The following is a 17,046-nucleotide window of genomic DNA, read 5'->3' as shown; positions in this document are numbered from 1 at the left end:
AACGTAACGTAAAGGTCTCTACCTTGAAATAAATTGTTATACTGATGGTAGAATATGTCCTTCTTAATTAATTATAAATAAGGCTATGGAAAAGCGCATTCAGATATTTCTTCCCCTGTTTTAATTCCGTAGCCCTTGTTTAGATTTACCTCGCATGAAATTCTAATTGTACCGCTTTCTCTACATAATCATAAGGCACAATAACTGCATAATGAAGCTTGATAAAAAACTATATGCCTTAAATAAAATGGAACAAAGAGTAAAGCATAGCATGCACATGAAATCATTTGTTTTATTCAGAAAGAAATTTGCGGTGTAAAGACAATTAATTATTGTGACCCACCTTTGCATTAAACCGACTGTAATAAAGCGATTCATATAAATATACTAATTATATAATGATGATTAACAAGTGAGATGTGAAGTGAGAATAACAGGTTTGTCACTGGCAACTGTAAAGCTTTAAATAAAACTCTGGAAATAAATTACACATGTTTATAGCAAATATTATACACATGTTTATAGCAAACATTATACCACTTTTAATAAATATTATACCACTTATAAGAAACATTATTCCACTTCTGATATTAGTCGATTTTTATTAGAAAACATGAAATTATTTTTTTGACCAGACAGAAATCAATTCATAATAGCAAGCTACTACAAACGATTGTGAAAATGTAACGGAAATCATTTGTATTAAGCTAAAAGTAATGCACGTTACCAAATCTTGACTTTATTTTCAATATTTTGTAACGGATTCAGTTTTCCTTTCCCTCTCTTTAGTCCGGAGAGATACGAAAAGGAAATTGGAAAAGGAAGTAATTTTGAAGATACACTGCCATACAATTTGCAAAATTAGAATAAATACATATAAATCAGAACTGCAGTTTGGGTCATAACTTTTAACTTTGAAAACCTATGGTATAATCTTTACGTGCGAATATGCCGAACAAAATGTTATTAAAATATGAGCCAAGATTAAAAACAGCCTTTTAAGTGTATGGTAGCTGTTTGCCACCCTTTATAGAATGATAGAAAGCAATACTACTTCAAAACAGCTAAAACATATTAACATTTACGATTTCAGCTATCTGTGTGTATGAAAAAGAAAATCATGTATAAACAGAAACCAAAATTTGATATTTAATTCAAATGTCTCCATATGAAAGCTGTAAAAGGTTTTATAATCACATGTATTACTTGTATCTTCACAGCAACACCATAGTTTCAAAATAGTTTAGTGTATTAGAAAGTACGTTGTAAGAAAACCACGTACTCTCATGTAGTAGACACGTTAGGGTTTGGTTGATAAAATGTGTTTGTGAATGAACTAAACAAGCTGCTTGGTCCATTTGAAAGCATAGATGATAAAGTTAACGATGTGGACGAGTTCACTGTGTCAGAAACGAAACTTTCAAACAAGCACACGAATGAACGTGATATTCACAGTGTCAACAACAAATGTGAGAGAGCAGTAATACAAAATTCCGTTTGAAAAATAGAAAAAATATTTTTCAGCCAATAGAATGGTTCAGACTATTATTAGGGTCTTTTAAAATATTGCGTACAATATCACATTGAGGCCAAGGACTACTGCATATCTATTAGAGACGAACCATTTTACAAGTCTATCAAAATACTAGATTGGAGAAAATATTATGGTTTTGGCAGCAAACTAAATATCTCAGTGCCAATAAGCCAACACGATGAAAGAGTTTTATTTTCACTGGCTATATGAACTGTCACACAACAGCTGCTTTGCAATTTTTTCTCTTGTAACTATTTTGATACAATATTAGGCACACGATCAAAGACACACACTGTATGATACAAGTCATATATGGGGTCCGTCTAACAGCGAGATGCAAGTAACAGGGCATAACCATATGTATTCTGTTGCTGGTAATGAGAATAGTAATAAATATACTTACATGTATGGATCTTGAAGTTCATCAAAATATATGTTCTTAGTTCTGTGAATCCGAAGGACATGTCCTCCAAAGGTGATATACACCGAAACTGTATTGAAATTTCGAGTACATTTCCATCTGAAATCTGCACCAAATTGACCCAATAATCCTGTCCATCATAGTTAGAAAAGCAAAATTGAATTCGATCAGCATAAAAATAAAGTCCATCCATTCCAGACGAAATGGAGAAATTGTTGCGATGCGCGTTCATTGACAGTTTGACTCTAAATTTCAATTTTAAGTAGACCAAAACGTGAATTCTTGTTCAGACTACTATCGAGTGCGCGAAGTTAAAAGGTCGCTGAGCGGTGCTATGTGCGCATTAATATTGTTATTGTGTATTGATGAATCTACGGTTGTGTATATAGTTTTGAATACAACATAAATTTAATTACTTTGTTTCTTATTATGTACTTTTTTATAATTAAGCCTTCTGTGGAATAACAAAATGATCATATAGTAAAAAGGTTACTGAATTAGTATGAGTAAATATGAGCTCGTTTTCTCGGAATAATACTTCACTCCCAAAGGTCATGCAGTATTATTAAAAATAACCCTCATTCATACTTTCCCATACAATTGCAGTAACCTATAATCATAAAATATTCCAGAATTGTGGATCACCCGATAATAATACCTGTCCAAAAAAACTACACATACTATCCTCCACCTTTTGTACATGTTTGAAATAGTGATGACAGCAGGCTTCCGTTCTACTATCAAGTTATAATGCACTCGGGAAATTGAGATTCTGTCTTATCCGATACATTTACAAATATTCACGCGGACAATCTAAGCAATGTAACAACGGACCACTGTTCAAAAGTTAATCTATTTACAAAATTAAACTATAAATTCTGATTCGATGCAGCCAGTTATGGAGAAGAAACAAAAATACTTTCTATCCGAGTAACACCCTAGAACAATGTTTTCAGCCAAACGGTTGAAATTCAATGTAAACAATGAGTAAATAAACAAACTAATAACGAATATAAGTCATTATCACGTAGAAGTGTCTAGTAAAGATGAATAAAAATTTCATGATTTCAACCTTTTTCTTTGACTCACTATACCCTTAGATCATCTGCAGTTCACTTGTTTTTATCGCTCCCCTTTTCCTCAGTCTTATTTTTTAATCGATCTTGAAAAGTATTGTTCTCGGATGATCAATATATATTGAGGTGGGGTCTTTCTAAGAGAACTCACTCTAGCAGTCCACATATTTGCAGTTAAATCTTGCATCGTACATAAAACCTCTTGCACAAGAATTGTCTTAACATTTGCAAATTCTATTATAATTCAAGATGCAATAAAAGGAGCTTTCGTACTACTTTATCCGCTTGTCAATAATGTATTAGATATGTTTAAGAGGAAGCAGTCAAACGCTTGAAGACTGTTTACCTTCGCTAAATCATCTCTAATGTTCATTTTGTCGTCTTGTTTGAACCTGTTTAATGTTGCTGTGTTTATTTCTAATGCATGTTGTCATACTTTTCTAGGATTATGTTGAAGTACCTTCTACTCTTTTCTGTAATCAAACCGCTATAGTTTCCCAAAAAACTCGTTTTCCTTTCCAAAGCAGGAACATTGTTTTATTTTTCTTAACTCTCCACACCTGAAATCATATATTTCAAAACAGAACAACTTTTCCATGATATAAGAACTTACGGTAATGGTACTAAAGTGGATTATCTTCAATACTCGCCAAGCAGACATAATCTGAATGTCACAAGACGCTTCCAATCTTTTATAAAAGATAAATTAGTATTCTTGGCAGTTGCAGACAATTCCAGCACTATTATTTTATATATGTCTTGAGCTGTTGCTCCTGGGCCAAGTATATTACATAAAACTATTCCAATATCGTATGAAGTTAAACATTGATAGCACAAAATGAGACGTTACTATGATGCAGCATAGTGTGTTTTTCCAAGAAGTCAAAGTCACTCTGTGGTTAGCACAAGTTAGTAATAAACCACCTAATATACACTCACTATACATTATATCCTGTCCGCACTTTCATTAGGTTTAGATACATTTTGTCGACACTTTCATTATGTTTAGATAAAACTTTCTCTTTCTTCGTTAGCAAAGAAATGATCAAGATTTTCCTCATAAAGGTAACTGTTTCTTATATCTGGTTTTGTCTCGTTATTTAACATTACATTTCTGACAATAACTTTACTATTGCACGGCATTGCTGATTCTGCGTTTGCAAGGTTTACATTGCACCTTTCACATGTTTTATTATTGTTATTTGGTGATGTACTATCGCTTGACATACGTATGTTCTCATGATCCGGGATGTTTTCATCATCCTCGCCAATGGTGTGCAAAGGCATGTTTTCGGAGTCTGGTCGATTTGCATTAATTTCTGGGTTTCTGTTTACGGAAAGCACTGAAAATTTGTTCTCCGATTCATTCCATGCCATAGTACCCATGAAACGTCCATCATTTGACTTTACACTGGGGTTAAACTGCAACTGTAAGAGAGGAATATCGTCTGTTGGTATTCTGCCAACATTTTCGTCTCCTTCTTCTTCAGATCCTTCCCTCGTGATGGTGCTATCAGAAAGCACGTAAGGAGAACCATTTATTTCTTCCTCGAAACGAATCTTCGGTTTCAGGAACTGCAAATCGCTATCTCTTGTAATCTCATCTTCATCACAGACTGAGGACGTATTGGTATTATCAATCTTTTCAGAACTTTGTGTGTTCTCCGTGGAAGCCTGTAAAGGTCTCGAGTGTTGGGAAGTAACGTTGTGGGCCTGAAATAAAAGCGAAATTTAATATTTTTTATTTTAGGAGGATCTCATTAATTTAGGATTTATCTTGAGAAATTATGAACACGCTTTGTTATTCTTTAGTTCCATATGCAAATAAACAGCTTTAAACATATTTATAAGGTATTTAAATTGTTACACTGAAAGAATATTTTAAAAAAAGGCAGCACAATAAATTTTCAAATATTTGGCATACTCCTAACATTAGAAGGAAATTGATGTAAATTTATCTGTAAACTTCCTTTCAGTTCGCGCATTGTAAAATAGTAAATAATATGTTCGTTATCAAGGGGTTCATAATTAATGTTTTAATTTTTAATTTTAATAATTAGTTAGTACAAGTTTCTACCCTTGAACGTTATCGTCATATACAAGGTAGTAAGCAAACTTTTCAAACACTAGAAATGAATATCCTCTGACAAATGTCATCAATTTTAATTGCAAATATTATATATATATATATATATATATATATATATATATATATATATATATATATATATATATATATATATATATATATATATATATATATACAATTGCATAAATGTTTCTTTATTATATACAATGATTCTCCCTTCACAAACTCAAATGTGGAAATTATTTTTTATGATTTGAAGACACTTGTGTGACAACGAGCGAGAACTTTAATATTTGCTTTGAAAACTCTTTAATCTTAACACTTGTAAGTACAGTTTCAGACCATTACCTTTTCCAGTCAACAATTAAAGTCACGCTTAGTGTTTGACGTTAATATTATTGAACACGTTTCAAAATTACTACATTCTGCTCGCGTAAATTTACTTTATTTCATCTTTGATCATTTTGATAATGTTCTTCATGTGATTCTTTTTCTTCTTCTTTACTTAACTCTTCGCATTAGATTTCTCCTCTCATTCAGACATGTAAATAGTTCAGGTCTTCTCTCCGCTTAGGTGTTTCTTCCTTGTTTATTTTTGCTAGCTGATTCTTCCTTCGACAAAGAATTTCGACGATGACGATGTTGAGAAACTGGTTCATGGCTGCATTGTTACCAATTTTCCTTATGTATGTATGTATGTATGTATGTATGTATGTATGTATGTATGTATGTATGTAGGTATGTATGTATGTATGTATGCATGTATATTGCTCATGCAAGCAAACGTTGGGATAGTAGGTTCAATAATAATTTTCAGTTCGTATTTTTATCCATCGTATGGTGTATGCAAGCATGATTTCGGAAATATTTTAGACTATACTTTCTTCGAAAGGTATCAAAATATATATTTCACAAGGTATCCCTATATTATCTATATATGAAAATGTAGTATATCTGGTTTGAAGATTGCGAGATTACCGTTTGTGTCCGCAAGATATATATATATATATATATATATATATATATATATATATATATATATATATATATATATATATATATATATATAATGAACAAATAGAAGCATGTGATATTTGGACACAAATATATATATATATATATATATATATATATATATATATATATATATATATATATATATATATATCTCTGTGTGTGTGTGTGTGTGTGTGTGTGTGTGTGTGTGTGTGTGTAAATATCATATATCCTTCAATATATTCATTATATTTTCACCAAAAGAAGAATTAACTGTAGAAAGTTTGATTTACTATTCAATATTTGTTTCGCCAAACAGTTAAGCTGACTATCCATGCTGTTAACAATGTTACTTTAGACATAATCGAATATATTGTCTATTAGAATCGTGATACCATATATATTTTCCAAAACATTTAAAATAAGAATAAAAATCACATGGCATAACCTGTAAGTTGCATGCATGTACTCGCACGTTTGTGCATTGTGACTATATGAATATGTATAAAAGAAGACAAAACCAAAATAAAAAAACACATGTAATTATTTAACCACCATGTTGCCAAGACAGGTATTTCAGTGTATTCAAACATGTTTGTCAAACTTAAAATTGATAGCAAACTGCATGCTGCTGTTGTTGGTTCTGAAGAATGTAAAGTTTAACATTTACGTGAAGTATTATAATTTCTTGAGTTTATAACTTTCCAAATGCAACTAGCATCAGAATTAGAGTTGTCTATAAGCGGCAACATGTTTTGCCATCTGAAATGATGTGCCTACATCATACCCAGATGGTGTCTTTAGCATGGTATAATTTCAAGCTCATATATTAAAGGTCAAACCGGAAATCATGAACACAATGGAGTATGAAGCGAGAATAAAGTAATCAAGTTTATTGATATGGTATCTTTGTGTTTCTTCTTGCAGTGAGTTGCAAAGAGCAAGCATTACTGTTGGAACAGAACAAAACTTCAACCTCATGCCATTTTCATTAGATATGAAAAATAATTTGTAACTATGGTAATATTGACATCAAAATAAATTGGCTAACAAACGTTCCTTCTACAAGAAGAGTTGTTCATCAATACATAACTCTCCTAAATGTTAACCCAATTCAGCTTAGCTAATTCTGAAATGGGCATGTGTCTACTGGCATCGTTAACAAATTGTATCATTTCTAAAGCTAACTGCTTCATATTTCAATGAATTGATGACATGATTAGTATATTAAGAAGACAAACGTTAGCAAATAAAAGCTTTTACACACCAAAGACACAAACGACACTTATCAATAAAAAATGAAGTCATTCGCTAAAGTCCCTTGCATGAGTTGGAATTAGATTCAAACGTATAGCAGTGTATTACAGTACATATTTGTTACCAAAGTCTGTGAACCAAATATTTGCGAAAGTTTTTGGAAACAGAGATATGTATCAATAACTGCGATTTTGTGTCAATGAAATATCATAAAACGATTTCTTGAAACGAATGAGATGTTAGTCAAAGCAACAAACTTTACACTCACCGATCTATCAGAACTTGTGTGTTCTGCATCCTGTTCGAAAAGATGAAAGTTCCCACAATTGCCAGATATTAATAACAAGCAAGCTTTTTTCTGCTTACAATATATTGCATTCAAAGTCAAATTATAATATAAATAATGGCTAATATGATAATTTCAGCATCAAACGAGTCATGAATATGAAACATACTGAAAGAAAATGTATTGCTGGAAGGATTTTGTTAGAATATTCATATTATTCACTTAACATAAGAAATACTTATCTTTTATATCTTCCTTAATAAAAAATACAAAGAGCAGAGTCTCATTCATGATATATAAAGAAAAAGAAAAGAGAACTGGGTATCAGGATTGGAATAAACTCTTCTTTATTGCAAATGATCCAAGACAGATAATACCCTTGAGTGTACAGTTATGTCTCGTATATCTATATATAACGGTCGCGGTGGCAATAAAGGATTTCTTTCGGATTTGTAAAATTATCTTGTGCAATCTACATATAACAAATATGTATTTGCAATATTTCCAAACCCCTCCCATGCCCATTTGCAACCAAATAAGCATTAAATGTGAAAATTGACTGCTCTACTTTAGGGCGATCAATCGTGATCCTGAACCTAAACATTTTGCCAGGTGACATGACGCAGTGAAATCTGAGAAGGGTGGAAGAAAATTATTTTAGTGTACTAAATATCGGTATGTATTATGTTTTTCTTTCAATCAGTTGAACTATCCACTTTATCAAAAAATGTGACCATATGTCAGTCTATTTTAGGATTCATGACATTAACAGAAGAATTATCAACTTCATTTTTGGATACTTTTTATTTTACGAATAACAGTGATAATAATAACGAAGGTGAAGATGGCAACAATTATAATTGCTTTTCTTTTTCATCTTCATCATCATCATCACCATCTTATTATTATTGTTATTAGTATTAGTAGTATTATTATTACATAATTCCAACTTAAATCGTCATCGTCATTATTATTATTATTATTACAACTTTAATCGTTGTCATCATCTGCTATGTTTTCTTTTGTTATTTTGTTAGTATTATCCTGTTCATACAATTAGTTCTTGTCACGGAAAGCTTATGTTAGAGTAGATATTTAAGTTGTATAAGTTATTATTCTTTTTATTCTTTTTTATTCTTTGTTTTGTTACGCTGATTGTTTGAATTCTGATATAATCTTTACATAAATCACAGACTGAATCCTTTCTGTAAAGGTTGACGAAACAATAGAATACCTCTCAGAAATCTTTCTTATCTCGCCTTTAATTTTGTGTACAAAATTAGAATACCGATCCCTTTGCACTAATGCTATCGATACACGGTGCAAAGAATTTGTAATCACAATAAATTAGCCCTTCCCATAAAATACATGATAGATTCAAGAAACGCCATTGCTAAATCAATATAGCTAACACCGTACGTGGAAATCTATAATAACTTCAAAAGAAATATTATAGATTGTTAATTAAACGACAGGTAAACACTAAGTATAGAAGAATAATCATAGACATTCCTGAATGATTTGAACAACACCAAATCCTACCTACACTTGTTACATGCATAGTTAAAGTAGGTATGGCAGTTGCCGGGTTATTTATATGCCAAAGCGGCAGCGTCTAATAGGATATTTATGTGGGAAACTTTGTTTCTAAATTTAGCTGAGTTTAAAATTCGTACTTGTATTATACCAAGAAAAAGTTACTTATTCGATGAGTTTGATTTTAACAATTTGCAGGTGCAGAACGCTTTATTAAATACGCCACCACGGAATATCGCGGGAAGCCGATTCCCTTCCCTAACATCACAGGCTCTCGGTTTTTGACTGGTAATGTAAAATTTGCATACATATCAGACCTGTTTTTCTTCAGGAAAATAGCAAGGGTGTCTATGATCGGGCTTTTTATTCTTGATATTATAACACTGAGTATCTTAAATGATACAACCAAACTAAACGTTTAAAACAAACTGGAAAGAAACCCTTTAAAGAATTTTTAGATTTATGTTTAAACAGTTACCTAGTTAAAACTGAAAATAAGGCCTGAAATATAGCTTAAATTGTTTCTTTTAATCGGTGTCATTAACTTTGCATCAGCAAGACTTACAAATGTATTTCAAAACATTTTTGGAATTTTACTTTCTAGTCTGCACAAGTCATTATTGTGCTGACATTTTGTTATACCCTCACACTATTAATGCTTCAATAGGTACTAATACTGCTAAAAATGTAACTCGATGAATGAGACTTAATTTTAGCTCAAATACATATGTTATAGTAACAAATATGATGCCCATTGTAAGTGTTAATAATTCGAACTTAAATATGCATCCATTTTAAGACTTAACGATATTGTTCCAAATAATCGATATGAATTTGGACCACAAATTATACTTTATTGATGGAAACTATTCAAGTTTTGGTATGCCCACAGTAAAATAAAAGTATTTAAAGTCGGACATAACAATCTATCATGTTCACTACTAATTGTTAGGTAAAACAACAACGTTACTAAATGTTATGTGAAAGACATGGACCTATTCGTCAGCGAATAAACTTTCAATGTGAATTTAGAACTGTATATGTTTACTGAGCATTGTTTTTGACTTAAGTGAATTTGATTAATTGACAAGTATTAAGTTTTATATGAATAGTTATGCGTATGATGACGTATTTGTGCATGTCTCTTTGCACTTATATACAAATCTTTGCTTACTGTCATAATTGTTCTCTCTGGTCGAAATCGTCGAAATTAAGACAGTTGTTTCAAGATCATATAAATAGCTCTAGCAATTTCATGTACTAGATACGGCCGATGAGTTATCTGAGGTAAACATGAGGTAAATAGTGCGATTACTCTGCTGTGCTCCACACACCCTTGCGTGTGTTGTGAGTATCATTCACGTGATAAACTCAATCCATTCATACTGAAACGTTTTCTAACGAAAGACCAAAGGGTAATAGCATACTATCAAGCTGTCCATTTATATATATATTTTATCCTTTTGGAACTAACTGTATATCCCGATTACAGTGATCACATGACCAATTGCAAGTGCAGCACTGCTTGAAACCCTCTACTAGATAGTCTGGTTCAGAGGTTGATGAGCTGTCACAAATATGGCGTCCATGTCTATTGGGGCATAACGTTTCGCGAATTGCCTTCAAAGGATGTACCTCAGTTTGGGATAGGAAAAAAGAGGATGTCCTTGAACTTCGACGTCTACCGCTTGCCCGGTGATTTAAATGGGTGATTTTAAAACGATACCACTTCTGCCGAAGAACTCTTCGCACCTGAAATTGGAAAATTTAGTCGATTTTACAAGAAGCTATAATTGTCATCAGTTTCAGCATTAATGCCAAGCTAATTCAGAAATTTATTTTTCTGTGATGTCCAATAGAAAATTATTGTTCCGGATATTTCTTGATCTATTTGAATGCACACGACGGTTAAAAACTCTCATATCGATTCGTTATTTATGTACAGGATACAGACGTGTTAAGCGTTTTCCTTCCACAAACACTGACACAGCTTTAAAAGAAGCTACAAACTTAAATGCCAGGATGGAGATGTTTCCATTAAATGTAAATTTTAATATTTCATCCAAGATAGGTGAAGTGCGTCTTCTTGATAAAGTATTGACTAAAACTGATGTTGCACAGTAAAACAATATTCTGAACGACATCTGCATATTTATTTTGTTAAGCAGGAATAAAGTTTCATTTGCAAATTAGCCGGAAGCAATATTCAAAGCGTGGTAACAGCATTCAAACAGAACCCACCCTAGTAAACCGACTGAATAAGAACTAAATATTAGAGGCAGTGTTCTAAACGGTTTGATAAGATAGTTAAATTGCTTTTACTTTTCTGGTCTACTAACCTCTCCATTGAGAAAACAATAAAGGATGGAAACAAAGATGCCCTGTAAAGAAGCAAAAACAAAATTATGCATATAATCAACTAATCCAATTATATTGTAAAAGAAAAATATATTTGAAATCGTCTATTAAAATTATAAAGGTAAATTAGACATGCAATTTGCCCCCCCCCCCCCAATCAACTATAGGACTTAGTATGTAGTCTTCTTATTAAGTATAAATCCCACGAATGAAATCACGATATAGAGACAAACTGTCATACCGGTACGTATACATGTATAATATATACCCCAAAAAATGTTTTCTCAACTTTATAACACTGAGGATCAGATGATGAAATTTACTTGAGAACCTGGAAAACAAATGTACTATTTTGGACAAGCACGTCAACGAGTTTTTAGAAGATTTAATATTCGCCGCTTTCAGATAAAATATTGTATAATTACTCAATTATTGTTTCAATGCATTGTAGTACCAGTATTCACTCTCTGCTTTTTTAAAATGTCATGCCAATATATACTGTGCACGGATAGATGAATACTGTTCAAGAATGTTATGAGATTTATCGGTTAAATACTTTGTATCCCAATGACCTTTATACTAAGACGCTATATACAATTTTCGTAAAAGAAGTGATATGTTGTATAAATAATATATCATTTATAGAAATATAATTGTATGTATGACTGTTTGTTTCTGTTGTGATTTCACGGATTCAGTTTTCATAAGCGGTCCCTGCATTGCTTATTACAGAAGGTTAAATTATCAAAGATAAGAAAGTTTCCCGATTTTCCACACTGATTATCCTTTCTACCTGAACAGACCTTACATACCTTAGGTATTGTTAAAAGAACTTTTAGATCCCTTTATGTGTTGTGTATGGTTGATGGATGTAACTTGAGATATAGAATGTACATCTTGCACCTTACTTCCAGTGTGTACCTGTAAAAAAACTGCTAGCTCCGTTTGTTCAGTTTGCTTTCTGAACTTCAAATGTAAATTGTAACAGCACGAGCCGATAACTGTTGTTACCTTTTATATATTTTATAATTAATTTATTGCGCAGTCAGAAGCTATATTGCGTACTGTGCAAAATTTGTGTTCCTTACTTTAAGAACTGTTAAAGACAGTTTATATTAAACTAATTCAGGATCAATTTTTAAGCATATGAGAGCAGCCATTTTGGTTAACCGTGTGCTTCAGTCATGTACATTTTCCATAAGTTAGTATGTAAAGACGTTTCAGCCACAGTAAATGCAAGTAACATAGAGATATGCCAACATTTTCTTCACTGTGCATGTTGCAGATGCAAACAACTTCACTTTATATCTGTCATTTTCTTGGAACAACATATTTTTGTCTTTCGTGAAGTTCGTTTAACAATACCTAAAATATACAAGGTCTTTTAAATAGACTGTATAACCAGTGAGGAAAGCCTGGGAAACTCTTTGTCTTGAAAAGTCTAATCCTATGCAAAATACGAAAATATAGAACGTCAGCTATACGTTTGAAATTGCTATGATCAGATGATGATGTACGCCATTTATAATGACGTTAACCATTTATAATGACGTTAAGTAAATGACGTAATTGTTTATAAATATTTAGACGTCATTCGTTTCTTCAAAACATTTGTGTCTGAAGAAGCATGTAGTAAATATAAAACTAGTCGCACACATTTATCGGTGTTCATGGCTTTTTGTTTTTTGTTTATGTTTTTGTTTTTGTTTTGTTTAAATTCAAAATCCCATCAAGATATACAGAATTTAAACCGACAGATTTAGGATGTTTACATATATGCTTACAACTAGAAATTTATATTGATTATATATATCTTTTAAAAAAGATATATCATACCACAGCTAGTAGGTATTTGTCACCAAAATTGTTGCTCTTTGAACCATAAAGTTGTTTTACTTTCTTTGATATAAATTTGATATAATTGATATATACTTTTATATATTACTGAATTATACCCAAAAGTGAGATTGCAGACAAAATATTAAGTGAATTACCTTGTACATGTTTGGGGGAGTGAGTGTTGACAATTTGAAAGAAGAATGCTACTTTGCACTTGTGGTTCATTTCTGGTAATCTATTACCGGTACTGCGCGTTCAGATTAGACCAGAGGTTAAAGTGAATGGACAGTGCGTCTGAGGTTTAGTGATCAAATCTTTTCAAATTTCTGTTGTTGATCCTCTCTGATTCTAACATGCCAAAATGATGTTTAGTTTCCACAAAATGACAGCTGATTCGTAACTCGTGTCAACAGATGCAAAATATACGATACACGTTAAGTCCCCACCATATCAGATTGGCTAATGCGAACTGTCATTCTTAGTCGATGTAATTCTGAGCATAAATCGATCAATGAGCTCTGTCTGTTTTGATGTCAATATGTAAAGATATTCACGATTCTGGTTCATATTACGTCTCTTATCTTGTGACCCCTATTTGGGATCTGGTTAAAAAATACATCATATCAAATTATTCAGCTGAAGGCTTTACAAAAAGAAACAATGTAATTGAGTCGCATTTTACATATTCACACAGATATTTACTCCTCTCAATAAACGAAACTCAGAAAAAAAGAAATCGTTTTTATTATATCATTTTGAAATGTAAGAGATAACACTAAAATCAAACCAACGATGCTTAACTTCGAGTTTTAATTTACATTGCAGACGTTATTCACGGCTTCCCGTTAGTTGTTACCGACACCCAACAAAATCATACTCTCAGATGAAGTAATCATTAACAGCTGTTCAAGTGCATGACTGGAAAACTGCCTTTTAAACATTTCTATTTCATACAATTTCGTGGAAGAAATTATCGGAATGGTTGGTGAGGTGTGCTTTCAGGCTGCGTGCTCAAAATGTAACAGTCTCAATATTGAATGCAAATTTTGAAGTGAAAGCGAACTGCTTGTACGGTAGAGCTTTAGGAGAAAATAGTTTTCTATACATCTTACATTTGAAAAATATTAGTCGTTTGACATTATGAGGTGCATGTTGATGGGGGCGTATTTTAACATGCGCTATAGTGCACTGTAATGTAAAGGAAGTAAACTTGGAATGTTTTGCAGAGATTGGTGTTTCCAATCAGTTGGATACTTCAAGTTGATAACATTGAAACCATCCTTATCAGTCTTTATAAAAATGTACTCTTAAATGCACACTTGATTTACACAAACCAGTACAAGTTTCCTGTATTTAGTTACTGCGGCTGGTTTTTAGCACAATAGGAGATAAAATGCATCATTTCCTCTTCTTTTCTTCCTGTTGTATGCATGTGTTCATGGCATATTAATCACTATCAGTCTTCCCCAGTGTAGATTGTAAAATATATTTGCATTTGCAAGTCATGCTTTATCGCATCGATCCTATATTATAAATGTAGTAAGAAAATAGCGAAGCATTTAAATGTTTAGTGGTACAGGTAAGAATCATATTTTGAACTGATTATCAGTCAAATACAGAGCTATATACAGATGTAGGCGATCTACCACATGTAATTAATCTTATGTATTTCGTACCTAGGTTAACTAAAGATTATTTATAATATAAATGAAGGGGAAATCTATTAGTCAAAAGAGGAAAATAGTCCAAACAATATTAAAATTTGCATCATTCCGAAGCAGCGGTGAGAATTTTGTTCTTACTTTATGTTTTATAATACTCACTAGAAAATAATCTTGACAAAGGTTTCCTTCCTATTCTAAAACTATAGAGACATACCCAAGAAAACCTGGAAAGCCACTAAAATATTTATTTAGCCACGATTTAAAGGGCCGATAGTCTCTGAGGAATTGATAGAAATATGTACAGCACGTATTACAGCACGTATGCCAATGACGCAACTGCCAAGTTAAATGAAATAATATACCTGACCTAAAGCGAAATCTAATAGTTGTTTGTATATCCCATGAGTTTAATAAATCTTTAAAGATCAATATAATGATGATGTGACATCAAAGAGGCTCTTTAATTAAAATTCAAGCGTGACATTGCCATTAAGACAGTGAGCATCAGTTATCAGGCAAATTTTAGTGGCGTTGGCTATTTTCATTTTTCATTTTGTTACACATGCAAGAAATTAATAATCTGTTTTGAAGTAAGCTGGAGCCATATGTTGGATTGCAGTTTATGATGGAAATTGCACTGATTGATTGTGCAATCTAAGAAATAAAAAATTACGTTTCTTGAATCCGTGCGATGACAGGATACCTCGCTGCAGTATATATCTCTATTGTGCGAAAATGTTGTTTGAAAGTCATTGTTTTGAGAGCATATGATTGAAAACGTGTATAGATCAAGAAACTAATACAAAAGGTATGACGACATAAACGATCTTAAATGGTCTTTATGTACACGGATGGCAAACAGTCAGCAAACAGGTGTTGAGCGGTAGAGAAATTGGAAAAATAAACTTGTCGCTAACTCTAATTTGCTTGGAAACATTGAGCAGTTTTAGATAACGTTTCTTAGGTTCCTGTATACGTGTATGAAAAAGTCATAGCAATGTCTTTTCATACAGAGTTTGCCTCATCACTACTCCTCCTATCCGTATAAAGAACAAAACGGGCTTTTCAGTATGCTACCAAACTATCTTCTGATCCATCTAACCCATGATGTCGTATTTAGGCCCAAATGCCAGAGTCTGTTCCGTCAGAAACTAAACTTCATTCCACCTTTTGGCACAGTACTTCGTCATCATTTAGAAACAGCAACATTTAATTTGTTAAAAATTTGGTGTTCCTAGCTTACAGACATGATTATCGAAAGCTTCCAAGCTACTATTTGACAACGTGAATTTGAAACCTCCTGTTCTTTAACGTTAATGAAATCAGGGCTCATATCATAGTCATGCGTCTATATATCCTGAGGCTCGAAAGATGAAGACAAAGTAGGAGCTGGCATTGCAACACTCCATGACACTATGTTGAGTTGTTTGCTAGATAAGGACTCAGTTTTACTGCATAAATAACAGGAATACTCAAGGCTTTGAACCACGTTGAAATTTAAAACATTTTACAAGTTTCATCATTTTTAGATGCACTTTCTACACTAAAACCTTGCAGATTCGTATCGCTGACAACTCGTTAATATCCCAGATATTACAGAAGCAGGAATTTTGTCATGCAGTCTAGGAAAGAAGTATGCACGTTTGGCTGTCTAGTGACAATATAATAAATGATAATGAAAGAGCAGCAAAAGAGAAACAAAGCGGTCCAGCTGGAAGATTCCACATTCTGACTTCAATCATTGCTTAATATTGCATAAATCATAATGCTTTTCATACTTGACAAATACGTGTAATTTAAACTCAACCAAACCATTATTGGTGAGTGGCATTCCTCGAAGGCATGAGTTGCTAGTGCCCCACTTCCGTATTGGACACAAATTCCTACCTCATGTGTGTGTGTGTGCGTGCGTGCGTGCGCGTGTGTGTGTGTGTGTTTGTGTGTGTGATTTGGATTTTTAACTTTGCCTTAACAATTTTTCAGTCATATC

General features: G+C 32.5%; 1 protein-coding gene across 3 annotated transcripts in view; it reads right to left on the bottom strand.

The window, feature by feature from the left end:
* Window positions 1-278: 278 nt before the first annotated feature.
* The window catches only part of LOC149776002 (calcitonin gene-related peptide type 1 receptor-like), a 229,836-nt gene continuing 213,068 nt past the window's right edge, over window positions 279-17,046 (bottom strand). For all 3 annotated transcript variants that reach the window (XM_089941462.1, XM_089941461.1, XM_089941463.1), the window contains 4 exons: window positions 11,535-11,576; window positions 10,831-10,947; window positions 7,642-7,671; window positions 279-4,744 (listed from right to left, as the gene is read on the bottom strand). In XM_089941462.1, the coding sequence (XP_089797588.1) occupies window positions 4,037-4,744; window positions 7,642-7,671; window positions 10,831-10,947; window positions 11,535-11,576 (897 nt within the window). In that variant the 3' untranslated portion in view covers window positions 279-4,036. The remainder of the gene's footprint in view (window positions 4,745-7,641; window positions 7,672-10,830; window positions 10,948-11,534; window positions 11,577-17,046) is intronic.

Source organism: Sinohyriopsis cumingii, chromosome 18 (assembly GCF_028554795.1).
Source record: "Sinohyriopsis cumingii isolate HCF-2022 chromosome 18, ASM2855479v2, whole genome shotgun sequence".
NCBI classification, from domain to species: domain Eukaryota; kingdom Metazoa; phylum Mollusca; class Bivalvia; order Unionida; family Unionidae; genus Sinohyriopsis; species Sinohyriopsis cumingii.
This window is presented reverse-complemented; position numbering and strand designations above follow the sequence as displayed.